We start from the raw sequence: 14,422 nt of genomic DNA, 5'->3' as shown, positions 1-14,422 counted from the left end.
ACTGAATGCTTGTGAGTTGCTCCCAAGCATTAATCTCACTTACCGCATCTTTGTCCCATATTGTAAGGTAATATTTGACCATTTGCATCACAAGTCTTTATAAGTGTGTAAATCATCAGCCAGGAGAGAGACTAACTAGTGTGGAGTGCTGGTCTCCAGCAGACGGTGTTATGTCCTGCTGGACAAGGAAGGCCCATTGACACCAGACAAACTAGATTGAACAGTAAAGAGGACAGAAGACTTGGTTATTTTCTTTTCCCGCTCCATGAAAATGAGTCTTGCAAGTGAATTCCTCCCAGCGGCTGAGTTTGCAGCTCCGAGCAGAAGGGGGAAAGTAAATAAAATCCCCTAACAAGGAGGGACTGGATCTCTGTGCTGCTCGGGCTCTGGGGTATAAGGGTTACTAGGCATAAGCAGAAGCTCCCCAGTGCTTAGCCTGGGTTAGCCCTTAGGAACATACACAGCTTGCTTATTACAGAAGCTTCTATCATCATTTGAAACTTAAGATTGGAACTCATTTTTGTGTATGAGAACGAAAGAACGGCCATACTGGGTCAGACCAATGGTCCATCTGGCCCAGTATCCTGTCTGCCGACAGTGGCCAGTGCCAGATGCTTCAGAGGGAATGAACAGAACAGGGCAATCCTTGAGTGATCCATCCCCTGTTGTCCAGTCCCAGCTTTTGACAAACAGAGGCTAGGGACACCCAGAGCATGGGGTTGTATCCCTGACCATCCTGGCTAATAGTTATTGATGGATCTATCCACTGTGAACTTACCTAATTTTTTTTTTTTTGAATCCTGTTCTAGTTTTGGCCTTCACAATATCCCCTGGCAAGGAGTTCCACAGGTTGACTGTGCATTGGGTGGAAAAAGTAATTCCTTTTGTTTGTTTTAAAGCTGCTGCCTATTAATTTCATAAATTAATTCTTGTTATGGGAAGGGGTTTCCTTATTCGCTTCAACACCGATCATAATTGTATAGACCTCTATCATATCCCCCCTTTAGTTGTGTCTATGTTTACCTGCTTTAATCGTGTAAATAACTCTTATTTCCTTTTCCTAGTTAATAAATCTTTAGATAGTTTATTATAGGATTGGCTGCAAGCATTGTCTGTGGCGTGAGATTTGAGGGGCAGTTGACCTGGGGTAGGTGACAGGTCCTTTGAGACTGGAAGTAACTGGAACGTTGCTGTGATCCTTGGTGTAGGGGACCATCTCTCAGAAAGGCAGGCTGACGTGGGTGGCGAGATAGGTCAGAGCACCCACGGGGGCTGTCTGTGACTCCACTACAGCGCCTGAGGAGTTCACATTTTCTGATTAGTTGGTGAAATCTTAGTGTAGCACTCCCAGCCAATGTAGGGCTTGTGCCCTGCGTCTTAACAGTCTGCCCTGAGGTTGGCCCCCATGCCCTGGAGCCCCCGCACGGCAGCGTGACATGAGACACACAGGGGGAGGTGACTTAATCAGGGTCATACAGTGTGTCTGTGCCAGAGCTGGGAACAGAACCCGGCTCCCCTGCATTGCAGTCCAGTGTTGGCAATCTCCTTACTCCCTACAGTGCGCCTAACTGTGCATGGTGCAACCTGCCTCTCCTTCCTAATAGGGTGTAATCCAGCCAGGGCCCCCACCCAGCCACCTGCATGCCTTGCGCCCCTCCCTCCCCTGTACCTTTTAATGGGTGCAGCTACCAAATAAATGAGATGCCAGTGAGGTCTGGGAAGCCATTCGCATGGACACAGGCCGTGTGAGATTTCCTAAGGCCTTTTACCAAAACAGCTCATCCTCAGCCAGTTTCCAGAGCGTCAGCTTGGGCTGATCACCGCAGAGCTGGGGCCAGCTCCCACTAGAGAGTAATGGTGAGGGGTGAGTGGTGGGAGAAACTTCTACTAAGCAAGGGACAAAACAAGCCAAGGAGGCAAAGTGTGAGTGAAACACCATGTTAAAGAACAGTGCAGTTAATCTCTTAAATTTATTTTCCTTTAGTGCATGGGAAGTCTGTAGGCAGCAGCTGTTACACAATTAAAATACAGATTAATATAAAAACAGTTTCTGGAATATAACAGTGTCTGTGTTTCTCCACTTCCTTAAAATGCCACCTAATAATGACTTGATAAACTTCAGAAACCCACCTAGAGGAACTCTACATTCTTAAAATGAAAATTTCTTCCCTAAAAGGTATATATTACCATTGGATGTAAGTTGCCACGAGAAAATAATCTTCCCATTTAGAGCCAGCTTATTCAGTAAATCAGGTATTTGGTATTCATTAGATGTAATTACACTTTAATTGGAGTTTAATTGTGTTTTGTTTTTTTCAAGTTTCAATGCTGTAAGCCAGGCAGCCAAAGAAACATAGGGGTAAGCTAGCTTACATAGGCTGCCGTCCGTTTAACAAGGCGCCGAGGCCCTTGGCTTGTCATAAGGCTTGTGTTCTCTGGCTGGGCTGAAATCTTCTACAATAGAGGCGTTGCTCCTGGATAGGAGGGAGCCTGTCAAGAATTCTTCCCGTCTGCAGCTCGTGACTAGACTGTCATGGCTTTCTGTGAGTCTGGATGTTCCATGTATTAACAAAATCATAGTCTTCAGCCATGTACAGTCTTCACTTTAATTGGGGCTCAGACATGATCAGAAAACCGTGATACTAAATGAAATAACATGGTTTGTATTTGATTTTCCACACCCCCTGAGCAATGGAGTTATACCCACATACCTGGTAGTGTAGACGTTACCATGCTCCACTGGCACAGCTGCGCCACTGTAGCGCGGGTGGTGAAGACGTGCTGTGCCGACAGGAGAGCGCTCTCTTGTCGTCATAATGACACCACCTCAGTGAGAGGCAGAAGCTACGTCCGCCGACATAGCGTGGGCTGGACACCACGTTAAGTCACTGTAGCTTACATTGCTGGAGGGTGGGGGTGGCTTTTTCACACCCCTGAGTGGCATAACTCACCTCGCCTTAAGCGGTAGCGTAGACCAGCCCTAAGTGCCCCAAACTATACTAGGCATTTTTCAGACACACACCTTGACCCTGGAGACACTCATGCATGTGCTGAACTTTAAATACGCAAGTAATCCAACGGAAGTCGGTGAAACAACTGATGTGCTTAAATGTTTGCAGGATTGGGCCCAGCATCACTGTTTCCTGAAAAACACAATGTAGCTATATTTTAAAATGGCACGGATTTTCTTCAGATTTAGTTAAAAAAAACTTCAAAAAAATATATTTTACTGCCCGTGGCTTAAAATGTAAAAATGGAGTTTTAAACTAATATAAATCATGGATACATGCTTCTCCAATCACAGTGAAGGACAAACTAACACCCTGCACACCTCATTTTACGAGACAGGTTTATTTTATTTATCTGTTCCTAGGCATTTCTGTTGTGTCATCACCCCAGCACTGGAATGCTGGAAGACAGCTTGTGTGCATAGTAAAATGTGGCTGCGTAACTTAGGGCAGCAGCAAAACTGATACTGAGAAGATCGGGATATTGAAATGGGGAGCGTCTAGGTATTTCATTGTAGCACTGACCTCAGGGCTGGAAAAAATTCAATATTGTTCCCCTAAGCAAATCTGTATGACTTTGAGTTCCAGTATTTCATAGCTTCTGTGTAAGAGCTGACTGCTCAGCGGCTTCTGGAATTGTGCCGTGTTCTTGCCTGCTGGTGGGGCAGTTCCCAGGGCTCCTGTACTGCAGTTGACAGGACTTGGTATTGCCCAGAGTGCTCACAAGAGCATGTTACAGTTTCAGAAAGGTGGGCAGGAGAGGAGATCTTCCAACAGTCGATGTAATGCTCCTCTGACGCTTCTTTTCTCTTTCTCTTTTGTTTCAGCTGACTGGAATTATTCAAGGCATGGTGGATGGGCAGCCAAATCTCCAGCAAGTGCTTGAGGTAAGCAGGATAACCTTTAGTTCCTGAACTTTGACCTCTGCTCCCCCTTCTTCACCCCCTCCCGGGAATTGAACCGCGTAATTTGACTATGATTACGGCTTCATTAGAATAACATTTGCTGTCACGTCGGTGACATGCTGTTGAGAGTATTGAACCATTGATCTGTCATTCCCAGCTGTTCATGTCAAGGGTACTGACAAGATGTCCAGACTCCTGCCCGCAGACAGGAGAGGAGGTGATTCGTACTTGAGCCAATCTTAAAGAGCCAAGACATTGCTTTAGAGCATTGCATGGGAGCTGTTCTCCCTCCTCCCCCATTAAATTAATGCTTCTACCTATTTAAATGCTCCATAATACACAAAGTATAGGCCTCTAAAACCTAATCTGTGGAATGTGCAAATGCAGATAAAGTCCTAATAATGCCATCTGCTTAATGCTGAATTCCTGCAGCATTTAGGATTAATTAGCTTGAAAGTATTTTGCCATCAATAGCTTTTGTTGTTAGTCAAATACTGAGGGAAACCTCCTCCAGGAGAGCCCACTCCGGCTGCCGGTCGCAGTTCAATGCCTTGTCTCTGCCAGGATTTGCGCTGCCATGTGGCCTAATTGTTCCTAATCAGAATGATTGCAACAATTGCTTCTGTAAGGAAATCAAATTAAAGGCTTTGACACCCTCTGTGGCGACGGCTCGCTCACGTCAGGGATTTTAGAAACGTTACAAGTGCTGTTTTTCGCTCCTGTGGCCCGCTGGTACTGAGACAGCTGGGGAGGCGACACTGCAGCCCCTGGGACTCGAAGTGGTGAGTGGGAAAGAAGAGCATCCAGAGCGTCTCACTGATGAACGATCCTGCTGCTGAGGGAGCTGCTGTGACCAGTCTCGAAAGGAGCCTCGTGTTCCATCCCCAGCCTGAAAAATGGAGGGAAATGATGTGCTTGGCCAGCACCTGCCATCCAAACCGAATCCCGAAGCACAGCCTGGAGAGAAGTAATAGGGCCTGGGTGGAGCCAAGCAAGCGTCTTGAGTTAAAAGTCTGGGCCAAGGATGATGCCAAGCACTGTGTAAGCTGAGAGGGGCACGGAAGGAGATGCCTTTGGGCTTCCGGAGGGTCTCTTGCCCAGGAGAAGCACTTGAAGACGAGACATTTAGCTGAAGGAATCTGAGATGAAGCCATAGGTTTCCCAGGCCAAGCCAGGCAGAGGTCAAGGAGGGGGAAAAAATGAGGATTTGCGGGATGGGTCGGGGGAGTCCTACCGCTCTATCTGGAACATGGTGGGGCCCCCAGTACCAAGGGTAAGTGGGAAAGATAAACCCTTCGAATAAAATCAAGTTAGAAGCTGGCTTCCCCCGTCCTGCACACTCCAGCTGAGGATATGCCAGTCACCTCGCAGTCCTGAATGTCTGGTTGTCTCCCACTCGCCCCAGCACCAGGCGCAGTCTCAGCACTTTTCCTGTGGGTGGAAGTGCGGGGCGGTCTCCATTAAACGTAGACGCTGTGATGTGTAAAATCACAAAGCTCACTGCATACTCCCTATTGCTCCCACTTGCCAGGGCAGGATCACATGGGCCACCCAACTGTCATGTGACCCTACTCTAATGAATTGCTTTGGTGCCAAAACTTCTCTTTAATTAGAGTATTGATGTTAAATACATTTGGTCGTAGGGCTGTCTTTTGGTCAGTTGGATTGTTTGGCCATTGCTGAGTGTATGAACGGGTATGTTCGCGCAAACATCCCCGTATGGAATAGACTTATTCTAAGAAAACCAGTGGAATTCCTTAGAAATTACTTGTACATCCTGCAAAATTTCCTATAGAATGAAAACCTTTGTATAGGTTTTGTAGGCATCCTATAGAATTCTGTAGCAGGAATCTAATTCTCTATTAAATCCTATGGGATGATTAAAAAACCAAAAAACCCCATAGAGAGAACCCACAGAAAAGATATTTTCTATTGCATTCTGTAGGAAGTTTCCATCACTGTTTGGTCTGCCTAATCTGTGTTGTGAGCAAGACACGAGAAGTCATTCTTCCGCTCTACTCTGCGCTGGTCAGGCCTCGGCTGGAGTATTGTGTCCAGTTCTCGGCACCACATTTCAAGAAAGATGTGGAGAAACTGGAGAGGGTCCAGAGAAGAGCAACAAGAAGGATTAAAGGTCTTGAGAACATGACCTCTGAAGGAGGCTGAAAGAATTGGGTTTGTTTAGTTTGGAAAAGAGAAGACCGAGAGGGGACATGAGAGCAGTTTTCAGGTATCTAAAAGGGTGTCATCAGGAGGAAGGAGAAAACTTGTTCATCTTAGCCTCTAAGGACAGAACAAGAAGCAATGGGCTTAAACTGCAGCAAGGGGGGTTTAGGTTGGACATTAGGAAAAAGTTCCTAACTGGAATAAACTGCCTAGGGAGGTTGCGGAATCTCCATCTCTGGAGATATTTAAGAGTAGGTTAGATAAATGTCTATCAGGGATAGTCTAGACAGTATTTGGTCCTGCCATGAGGGCAGGGGACTGGACTCGATGACCTCTCGAGGTCCCTTCCAGTCCTAGAACCTATGAATCTGTAGGTTCTGTCTGCTGGTCGAGTCCTGTCTCACACCCAGGCCTGAGCTCGCTGGGCCAGGGATTGTCTCCTTTGTTCTTCGTCTGTATGGTTCCCAGCGCGGTGGGGCCTTGACCTTGAATGGGGTTCCTAGACTTTTCTGTAAAGCAAATAATAAATCTGCCTATTTCTAGATTAAAATGGGATTGTGCATTTGGCTTCTCTGGGGGTTGGTTTAGGTAGCCTGGCTGCTGCTACCTGTATTTCAAGTGTGGGTGAATAAGGCAGTTGTCTGCTGCTGTAGGAGGCCGTGTTCCTTCCCCTCTCCTCCGCTGGTCATGGAGAAAGCTTCTCTGAACGGTGAGTTGTCAGGTCACAGCAGCCACGCTGCAGAGAAGCCCGTGTTGCCATTCCTGCCCCATACGTGCCTAGAGTCTCTTCACGTGCCAAAGCCATGTGGCCACCTCTACGGGGGATGTTCTGTTTCAGCGGCTGCACACGTCATGGGTGGGGAGTGGAGACACACTTCACCCACTGAGAATCTAGGCAGCAAGAGTGCGTAATGCTGACTTGTGTAATGCCTGCCACCTGAAGGTCTCAAAGCACTTCACAAACACAGGACTAATTCCAGCTGGAACAGTAGAACTAGAAGAAGTAAGGAAAAGATGTCCAACTCTTCAAAAGCAGGGTGTGTGTATATTGAGTTTGTAATGGCCTGTGCACCCGTAAGTGTCCATCTTATGTGTCACATTCATTGCGAGCCAGGTGATGTGCTGTAAGTGAAAAATCCCATCCAGGGATGGTTGTCCCTCAGAAATGAGGGTGAGTTGACTGAGAATCTCTCATTCGTATCTCTTTTGTGGCTTATTTTCCTTCAGTTCTCAGTCTGTGGGGGCTCCTCCATGGTCTTTGGGTTAATTTCTAGCTTCTTTAAAAAGCTGACAGAACTTCAAGAAATAAGGGGCTCTCTATTGGAGGAAACTTTGAAATATAATAGGTCTGTCAAGTGACTAAAAAAATTAATCGTGATTAATTGCGCAATTAAAAAACTGCGATTAATCGCGCTATTAAACAATAATATATTACCATTTATTTAAATATTTTTGGATGTTTTCTACATTTTCAAATATATTGATTTCAGTTACAACACAGAATACAAAGTGTACAGTGCTCACTTTATAGTTATTTTTATTATGAGTATTTGCACCGTAAAAAAACAAAAGAAATAGTATTTTTCAATTCTCCTATTGCAAGTGCTGTAGTGCAGTCTCTTTATCATGAAAGCTGAATTTACAAATGTAGAATTATGTAAAAAAAACCTGCATTCAAAAATAAAACTTTAGAGCCTACAAGTCCACTCAGTCCTGCTTCTTGTTCATCCAATTGCTTAGACAGACAAGTTTGTTTACATTTGCAGGAGATAATGCTGCCCACTACTTATTCATAATGTCACCTGAAAGTGACAACATGCGTTCTCATGGCACTGTTGCAGCCGACATCGCAAGATATTTATTTGCCAGATGCACTAAAGATTCATATATCCCTTCATGCTTCAGCCACCATTCCAGAAGACGTGTCCATGCTGATGACGGGTTCTGATTGATAACGATCCAAAGCCGTGCGGACTGACGCATGTTCATTTTCATAATCTGAGTCAGATGCCACCAGCAGAAAGTTGATTTGGGGGGCGGGGTTTCAAGTCCTATAGTCTTTGCATCAGAATGTTGCTCTTTTAAGACTTCTGAAAGCAAACTCCACACCTTGTCCCTCTCAGATTTTGGAAAGCACTTCAGATTCTTAAACCCTGGATCAAGTGCTCTAACTATCTTTAGAAATCTCACATTGGTACCTTCTTTGCGTTTTGTCAAATCTGCAGTAAAAGTGTTCTTAAAATGAACAACATTTGCTGGCTCATCATCCGAGACTGCTATAACACGAAATATATGGCAGAATGTGGATAAAACAGAGCAGGAGACATACAATTCTCCCCCAAGGAGTTCAGTCAGAAATTTAATTAACACATTATTTTTTTAACGAGCGTCATCAGCATGGAAGCATGTCCTCTGGAATGGTGGCCGAAGTATGAAGAGGCATACGAATCTTTAGTACATCTGGCAAGTAAATATCTTGTGATGCCGGCTATAACAGTACCATGCGAACGCCTGTTCTCACATTCAGGTGACATTGTAATTAAGAAGTGGAAAGCATTATCTCCTGTAAATGTGAACAAATTTGTTTCTCGTAGCGATTGGCTGAACAAGAAGTAGGACTGAGTGGACTTGTAGTCTCTAAAGTTTTACATTGTTTTGTTTTTGAGTGCAGTTATGTAACAAAACCCCCCCCTACATTTGTAAGTTGCACTTTCATGACAAAGAGATTGCACTACAGTACTTGTATGGGGTGAATTGAAAAATATTATTTCCTTTGTTTATCATTTTTACCGTGCAAATATTTATCATAAAAAATAATATAAAGTGAGCATTGTACACTTCATATTCTGTGTTGTAACTGAAACCAATCTATTTTTCTACATTTTCAAACATCCAAAAATATTTAATAAATGTCACTTGGCATTCTGTTGCTTAACAGTGTGATTAAAACTGTGATTAATTGTGATTAACTTTTAAAATCGTGATTAACCTTTTTGAGTTAATCGCACGAATTAACTGCAATTAATTGACAGCCCTAAAATATAATGTTACAGCTTATTTGATGAAGGGAAGGGAAAAATGGGGGGTGGGGGAACTAAGTAATATTTTAGCTGTATTGTCCCATAAACACTGTACAATTCCTATTCTTCTGTGAGCAGAGCCATTGTAGTGTCTGATAAGATCGTCTCTGCACTGGTCGCCTGTTGTTTCCTGTTGGAAATCTTCCAAGGTCCAAACATGCTCTTGTTGAGATGATGTGAGCGAAGAAAGGGAGAGAAGGGTGGGGGCTGCTGCTGGATAAGATCACAATTTTCTCCTTGTCTGATTGCGAGGAGCTTATCTGTGTTTAACTGTTGTGGCTCTTCCCCGTCTACAAAGCTCATCCTCTTTCCCTCCGTTCCTTTCAGAGGGTCGATGAGTGGATGGCGAAGGAAGGCCTCTTAGATCCTAGCGTCAAGTCGATTTTTGTAACCTGCGGAGACTGGGATTTGAAAGTAATGTGAGTATGGAGAGGGGAGCTGCCCAGGGCTTTGTTACTGCACGCTGTGGGATGTGTTTCCTCCTCTCCCAGCTCTGGCTGGTGCAGTGGGATGATTCGTGTAACTTCACACAGGGTTTTGTTTGGCGGGGAGGGAAAGAGCATGTTGATTATTTCCTCTCCCTGTTAATTCCCACGTCTTAGTTCTGCTGGGTCCTCGGCTCAGTTCAAACCAAGACCCACTTTGACAGTGTGTTTCAGTTGATGCTGAAAAACCCGCATGTTCTCTCCATACCATCCCGATTCCGGCAGCATTCCCTGTCTGACTCCAAGCCCCGGCTGCTTACAGGTGTCGAGATGCCACCATGTGACCGTTGAGGGCCATGCATAATCAGAAGTGGTAACGGCAGGGGGAATGGGAGGAAGATTGATCAAGGAGAAAGGCTTTGTACATGGTCACGGGGTAGGGTAGCAAGTGAGTCTGACCCCACGCCCCTTGAAGAGTTTAAACTGGGGGCTTTGGGATAGCTCCATTTTTATCCATTATCTCCTCTGAATTGGCAAGCGCAGTAGGATGTTCCTCCTGTTTCTATCTCTGCCCCTCTCCTGAGTGCGACCATGTGGCAGGCTTCAAGGATAAATACCTGCCCCTACCTGAAAACGATATTGCATTTACCACATAGCGCCGCATGCAGCCAGCACAGCCTCGGAATGAAGCGTGTTACCATTTCATGCAGGGAAGAAGGTGGGGGAGGAAGGGTTTATGTATGGAAGGTGGTCATTGGTTCTGTATCCCTGAACGAGGGGTGACCATTGGCTTGCTTTCATAGTCAAGGCCTTCTCTGTCTTCCTGGTGGACATTAGCTGCTGAATTGTCACCTAAAAGAAGAATAAAACCCTGGGGTCCAAGGCTGGTGTGCAAGATTGGTGCGCGCAGTAACTGCAAGACTGGTTGGTCGGCGCTGCAAGCGGCCATTTAGGCGTCGATGTTGCCATTTGCATTCCCGGGTGTCGGTGCACCATTTTGTACACTGAGTTGGGCCTGCTATTTAAAAAGCAGCCCTCGCTGTCTAAGAAGCAAATGACCCAAAATGCAGTGTACGCTATATAGTGTCACAAAGCCCTGAATTCACTGGGGCACCCGTCACCTCTCATTGGCTTTTCCTTGTTTAAATGCCTGGTAAAGGCTGCTGTTTTCATCACACCGATCAGGCGCAGGCTTGATACGTCCAGCACTGATCCGACATCTACAACTCGTTATCGGCGTTGCTTGGTTTTCAGTTTCACATCCGTTTCCCCTGGTGTTAAGGTTAAGTAAAATGCCTGCAACCCTGGAGAAGGCTCCATTTCACAATCTGCTCTTGGGGTACTGCTGCTCCTTCTCTGCTCACGCTCTGGTTAGTGAGGTCTTGAGAAACGGGGACTGAAGTTGCAGCACAAGCCCTGCAGGGATGATAAATCTGCTCTCATCTAGACAAAATCATTGCTTGCTTGCCCTTGTGTCAACAGAGAGGTCTTTATCAAGGCCATGCCTAGGGTTGACGTGGACACCTTTCCCTTATGTGTATTGCTGTGGAGGTGAATTTCCATGTAATTTTGTATTTAAACCTTTACAGGGGACGAGCATAAAGAAGGCTTCAGGGGTGTTGGCCAGTCATTTCTGATCTGTCCTCCCCTTGTGGCTCTTCCGTGCCTTACTGCTGTACTGAGTCAGGCTCCTGGGGTTAAGGGGGGAGGTGCCCAGGTACGAGGCCAGTCTTTCTGTCCCTTTCATTGTGCATGTAACTGCTTCTCTAGGGGATGTGTACAGCCTAGGTTAGCTTCTGTATTGAACAGGCTGCCTTCTAGGTTTGGTAGTCAGGAGCTGTGTTTTGGGGGGAGGGGTGGGGCTGTGGGCTCTTCATTTTGGGGTTGCTGTTTTTTTCTTCAAAGCCCCAAACAGCGGTTCAGTGTCCCACACGTATCATCTGGCCTCAAGTGTGAAATGCAGAATCTGCTCTGAGAATGCTGCCCTGAGCTCACCATGAAAACCCGGTCCCAGGGAGTAGTTATCAGGGGTTCACAGTCACGCTGGAAGGGCATAACGAGTGGGGTCCCGCAGGGATCAGTTCTGGGTCCGGTTCTGTTCAATATCTTCATCAGTGATTTAGATCAGTGGTGGGTAACCTGCGGCCCTGCTGCTTCTCTGCTGCGGCCCTGCGGCCTGCTGCTTCCCGCAGCTCCCATTGGCTGGGAATGGTGAACCATGGCCACTGGGAGCTGCGGAGGGCAGTGCCTGTGGACAGCCAACGTCAGCAAAATGTGTCTCAGCCCATGATCAGATGAGCTGCAGGTTGGGCTGCAGCTGCAGGATGGGCTGCAGGTTGTCCACCACTGATTGAGATGATGGTATATTGAATACACTTATAAAGTTTGTGGACGATACCAAGCTGGGAGGGACTGCAGGATAGGGGCTTGAAGGGTAGGATTAAAATTCAAAATGATCTGGACAAACTGGAGAAATGGCCTGAAGTAAACAGGATGAAATTCAATAGGGACAAATGCAAAGTACTCCCCTTAGGAAGGAACAATCAGTTGCACACGTACACAGAATGGGCAATGACTGCCTAGGAAGGAGCATGGCGGGAAGGGATCTGGGGGTCAGAGTGGATCACAAGGTAAATAGGAGTCAACAGTGTAACGCTGTTGGAAAAAAAGCCAACCTCATTCTGAGATGTATTAGCAGGAGTGTTGTAAGCAAGACACGAGAAGTCATTCTTCCGCTCTACTCCGCGCTGATTAGGCCTCAACATGGGTATTGTGTCCAGTTCTGGGCACCGCATTTCAGGAGAGATGTGAAGAAATTGGAGAAAGTCCACAGAGAAGAGCAACAAAAATGATTAAAGGTCTAGAAAACATGAGCTATGAGGGAAGACTGAAAAAATTGGGTTTGTTTAGTCCTGAAAAGAGAAGACTGAGGGGACATGATAACAGCTTTCAAGTATGTGAAAGGTTGTTACAAGGAGGAGGGAGGTAGATTGTTCTTGTTAACCTCTGAGGATAGAACAAGAAGCAATGGGCTTAAATTGCAGCAAGGGAGGTTTAGGTTGGACATTAGGAAAAACTTCCCAACTGTCAGGGTGGTTAAGCACTTGAATAAATTGCCTAGGGAGGGTGTAGAATCTCCATCACTGGAAACTTTTAAGAGCCGGTTGGACAAACACCTCTCAGGGATGGTCTAGATAATTAGTCCTGCCATGAGTGTAGGGGACTGGACTAGACGACCTCTCGAGGTCCCTTCCAGTTCTATGATTCTATCCTTGGCACCTAGAGTTGGATGAAGTTCCTGTTTATCCTCTTCCTGGCTCATGTGTGTCGTACGTGGGATAGAGGGATTTCGTGCACAGCAGTCTCGATGACATGTGCACCCTACCTCAGGGCTGCCATGGGCCTGCCATCAGCTCATTGACCTGATTCCACGGGGTCCCTCCCTCCTCATGTTAAAAAATGCAGTAGTCTGTGGAAGTAGTTCAACTACAACCCCCTGAACAGAGCAGGGTGAATGGTGTCTCTCCCCCCTGCCCCCCGCCCCAAGCAGGGATCTGGGAGCTGGTCTGCGAGCTGGCCAGCCAGAAGTGCTGTGTAGCATGCTGGAGCTTGGAAACTTAACTCTCCATTTGTGACAGGTCCTTGCCATCCAGTTGGAAAGGAAGACCCCACAAGGGTGCAGTGAGTGGAACAAGTGGTTCAGTTCTCTCTTGTCTGTTTGGTTTTTTTTAACCGTTAAGTTAAGAATTTGATCTCTACGCTTCTCCAGGGCAAAGTGGAAAATGCATTTCATGTTTCCAAGCTCACAGAACGGAGTCTGCCTTCAACCTGATAGTGAATAGCACATCACTCTGCTCTAGCGCTGATTGGACACAGCCAGGTGTAGCGTCACATCTGATTAGCAGCATGCCACTGAATGGGGCTTGAGTGAGAACTCACTGCCGGCTCGGGCTTGTCTCATTTCCCATTACTTTTATCCATCACCTCAAACGCCAAATCTCCCTCCTGAACTAATGAAGTTTGCATGTGTTTAGACACATTGCCAAATAGGGTTTAGCAAAGCAGAACAGAGCTACATCTCTTTTTAAACAGGAAAGGCTGAGCACTGCAACAGGGCCGTGCGGACAGAAAGATGCAGCATATCCAGGAAACATTCCAAAGACTAGCCCGGTGCTGCCCTGAGGGATGCGCAGTGTGCTCTGGGAAGGGCTGCCCAGTGCGCCTGTATAAATAACTGGCACGTCTCCGGATGAGGAAAGGTGGTGGTTACTTGTCCAAGTATCAGTGGGGTGAAGGGCTTGATGCCTGAGTGCTCTGCAGAGATAATGTGGCAGCATTAACTGGTACTAAAGTCCTCTTGCATTCCAAGGGAACACCAGTAAAACGAGGTCAGGTGCGTCTGAAAGAACATGATCAGCACAGTGAAAGGGCCTGTGTTTGAGGCTATGCCCCCGTTTTCAGGCTGTCTTCATGTTGGGGGAAATAGTAAAATACCTTCTTTTGGTGCATAGCCCTTTGATCACTCATCTTCCTCTAGGATCTCTGACCCTGAATAGCCCCAAAGTGGCTTCTCACATCCCCCTGTCTAAGGATCACTTCAACTCTGCGCTGAAAGCTACCCGCTCTGGGGTGAAGCGTGGCTGTGCTAGCAGGCATGCATATGAGGGGGCATGAACTCGAATAACGTGTTATTGAAACTCCAAGAGGAGTCGGCGACATGTGGAACTTGGCCAGGATACGAGAACTAACCCCACTTGCTCTTGTGAAAACTTGGTCTCTATTAACCACAGAGCGTCAGGCCCTCTTCATCTTCCTTAGCACCTCCGGTAGCATCGTGC

General features: G+C 46.5%; 1 protein-coding gene across 6 annotated transcripts in view; it reads left to right on the top strand.

Moving 5' to 3' along the window:
• The window catches only part of ERI3 (ERI1 exoribonuclease family member 3), a 216,894-nt gene that overhangs the window by 38,607 nt on the left and 163,865 nt on the right, over window positions 1-14,422 (top strand). For all 6 annotated transcript variants that reach the window (XM_045026467.1, XM_045026469.1, XM_045026470.1 and 3 more), the window contains exons 4-5: window positions 3,836-3,895; window positions 9,487-9,578. In XM_045026467.1, coding sequence (XP_044882402.1) covers window positions 3,836-3,895; window positions 9,487-9,578 — 152 coding nt within the window. The remainder of the gene's footprint in view (window positions 1-3,835; window positions 3,896-9,486; window positions 9,579-14,422) is intronic.

The sequence above is a fragment of the Mauremys mutica genome, chromosome 8 (genome assembly GCF_020497125.1).
Source record: "Mauremys mutica isolate MM-2020 ecotype Southern chromosome 8, ASM2049712v1, whole genome shotgun sequence".
NCBI lineage: Eukaryota > Metazoa > Chordata > Testudines > Geoemydidae > Mauremys > Mauremys mutica.
This window is presented reverse-complemented; position numbering and strand designations above follow the sequence as displayed.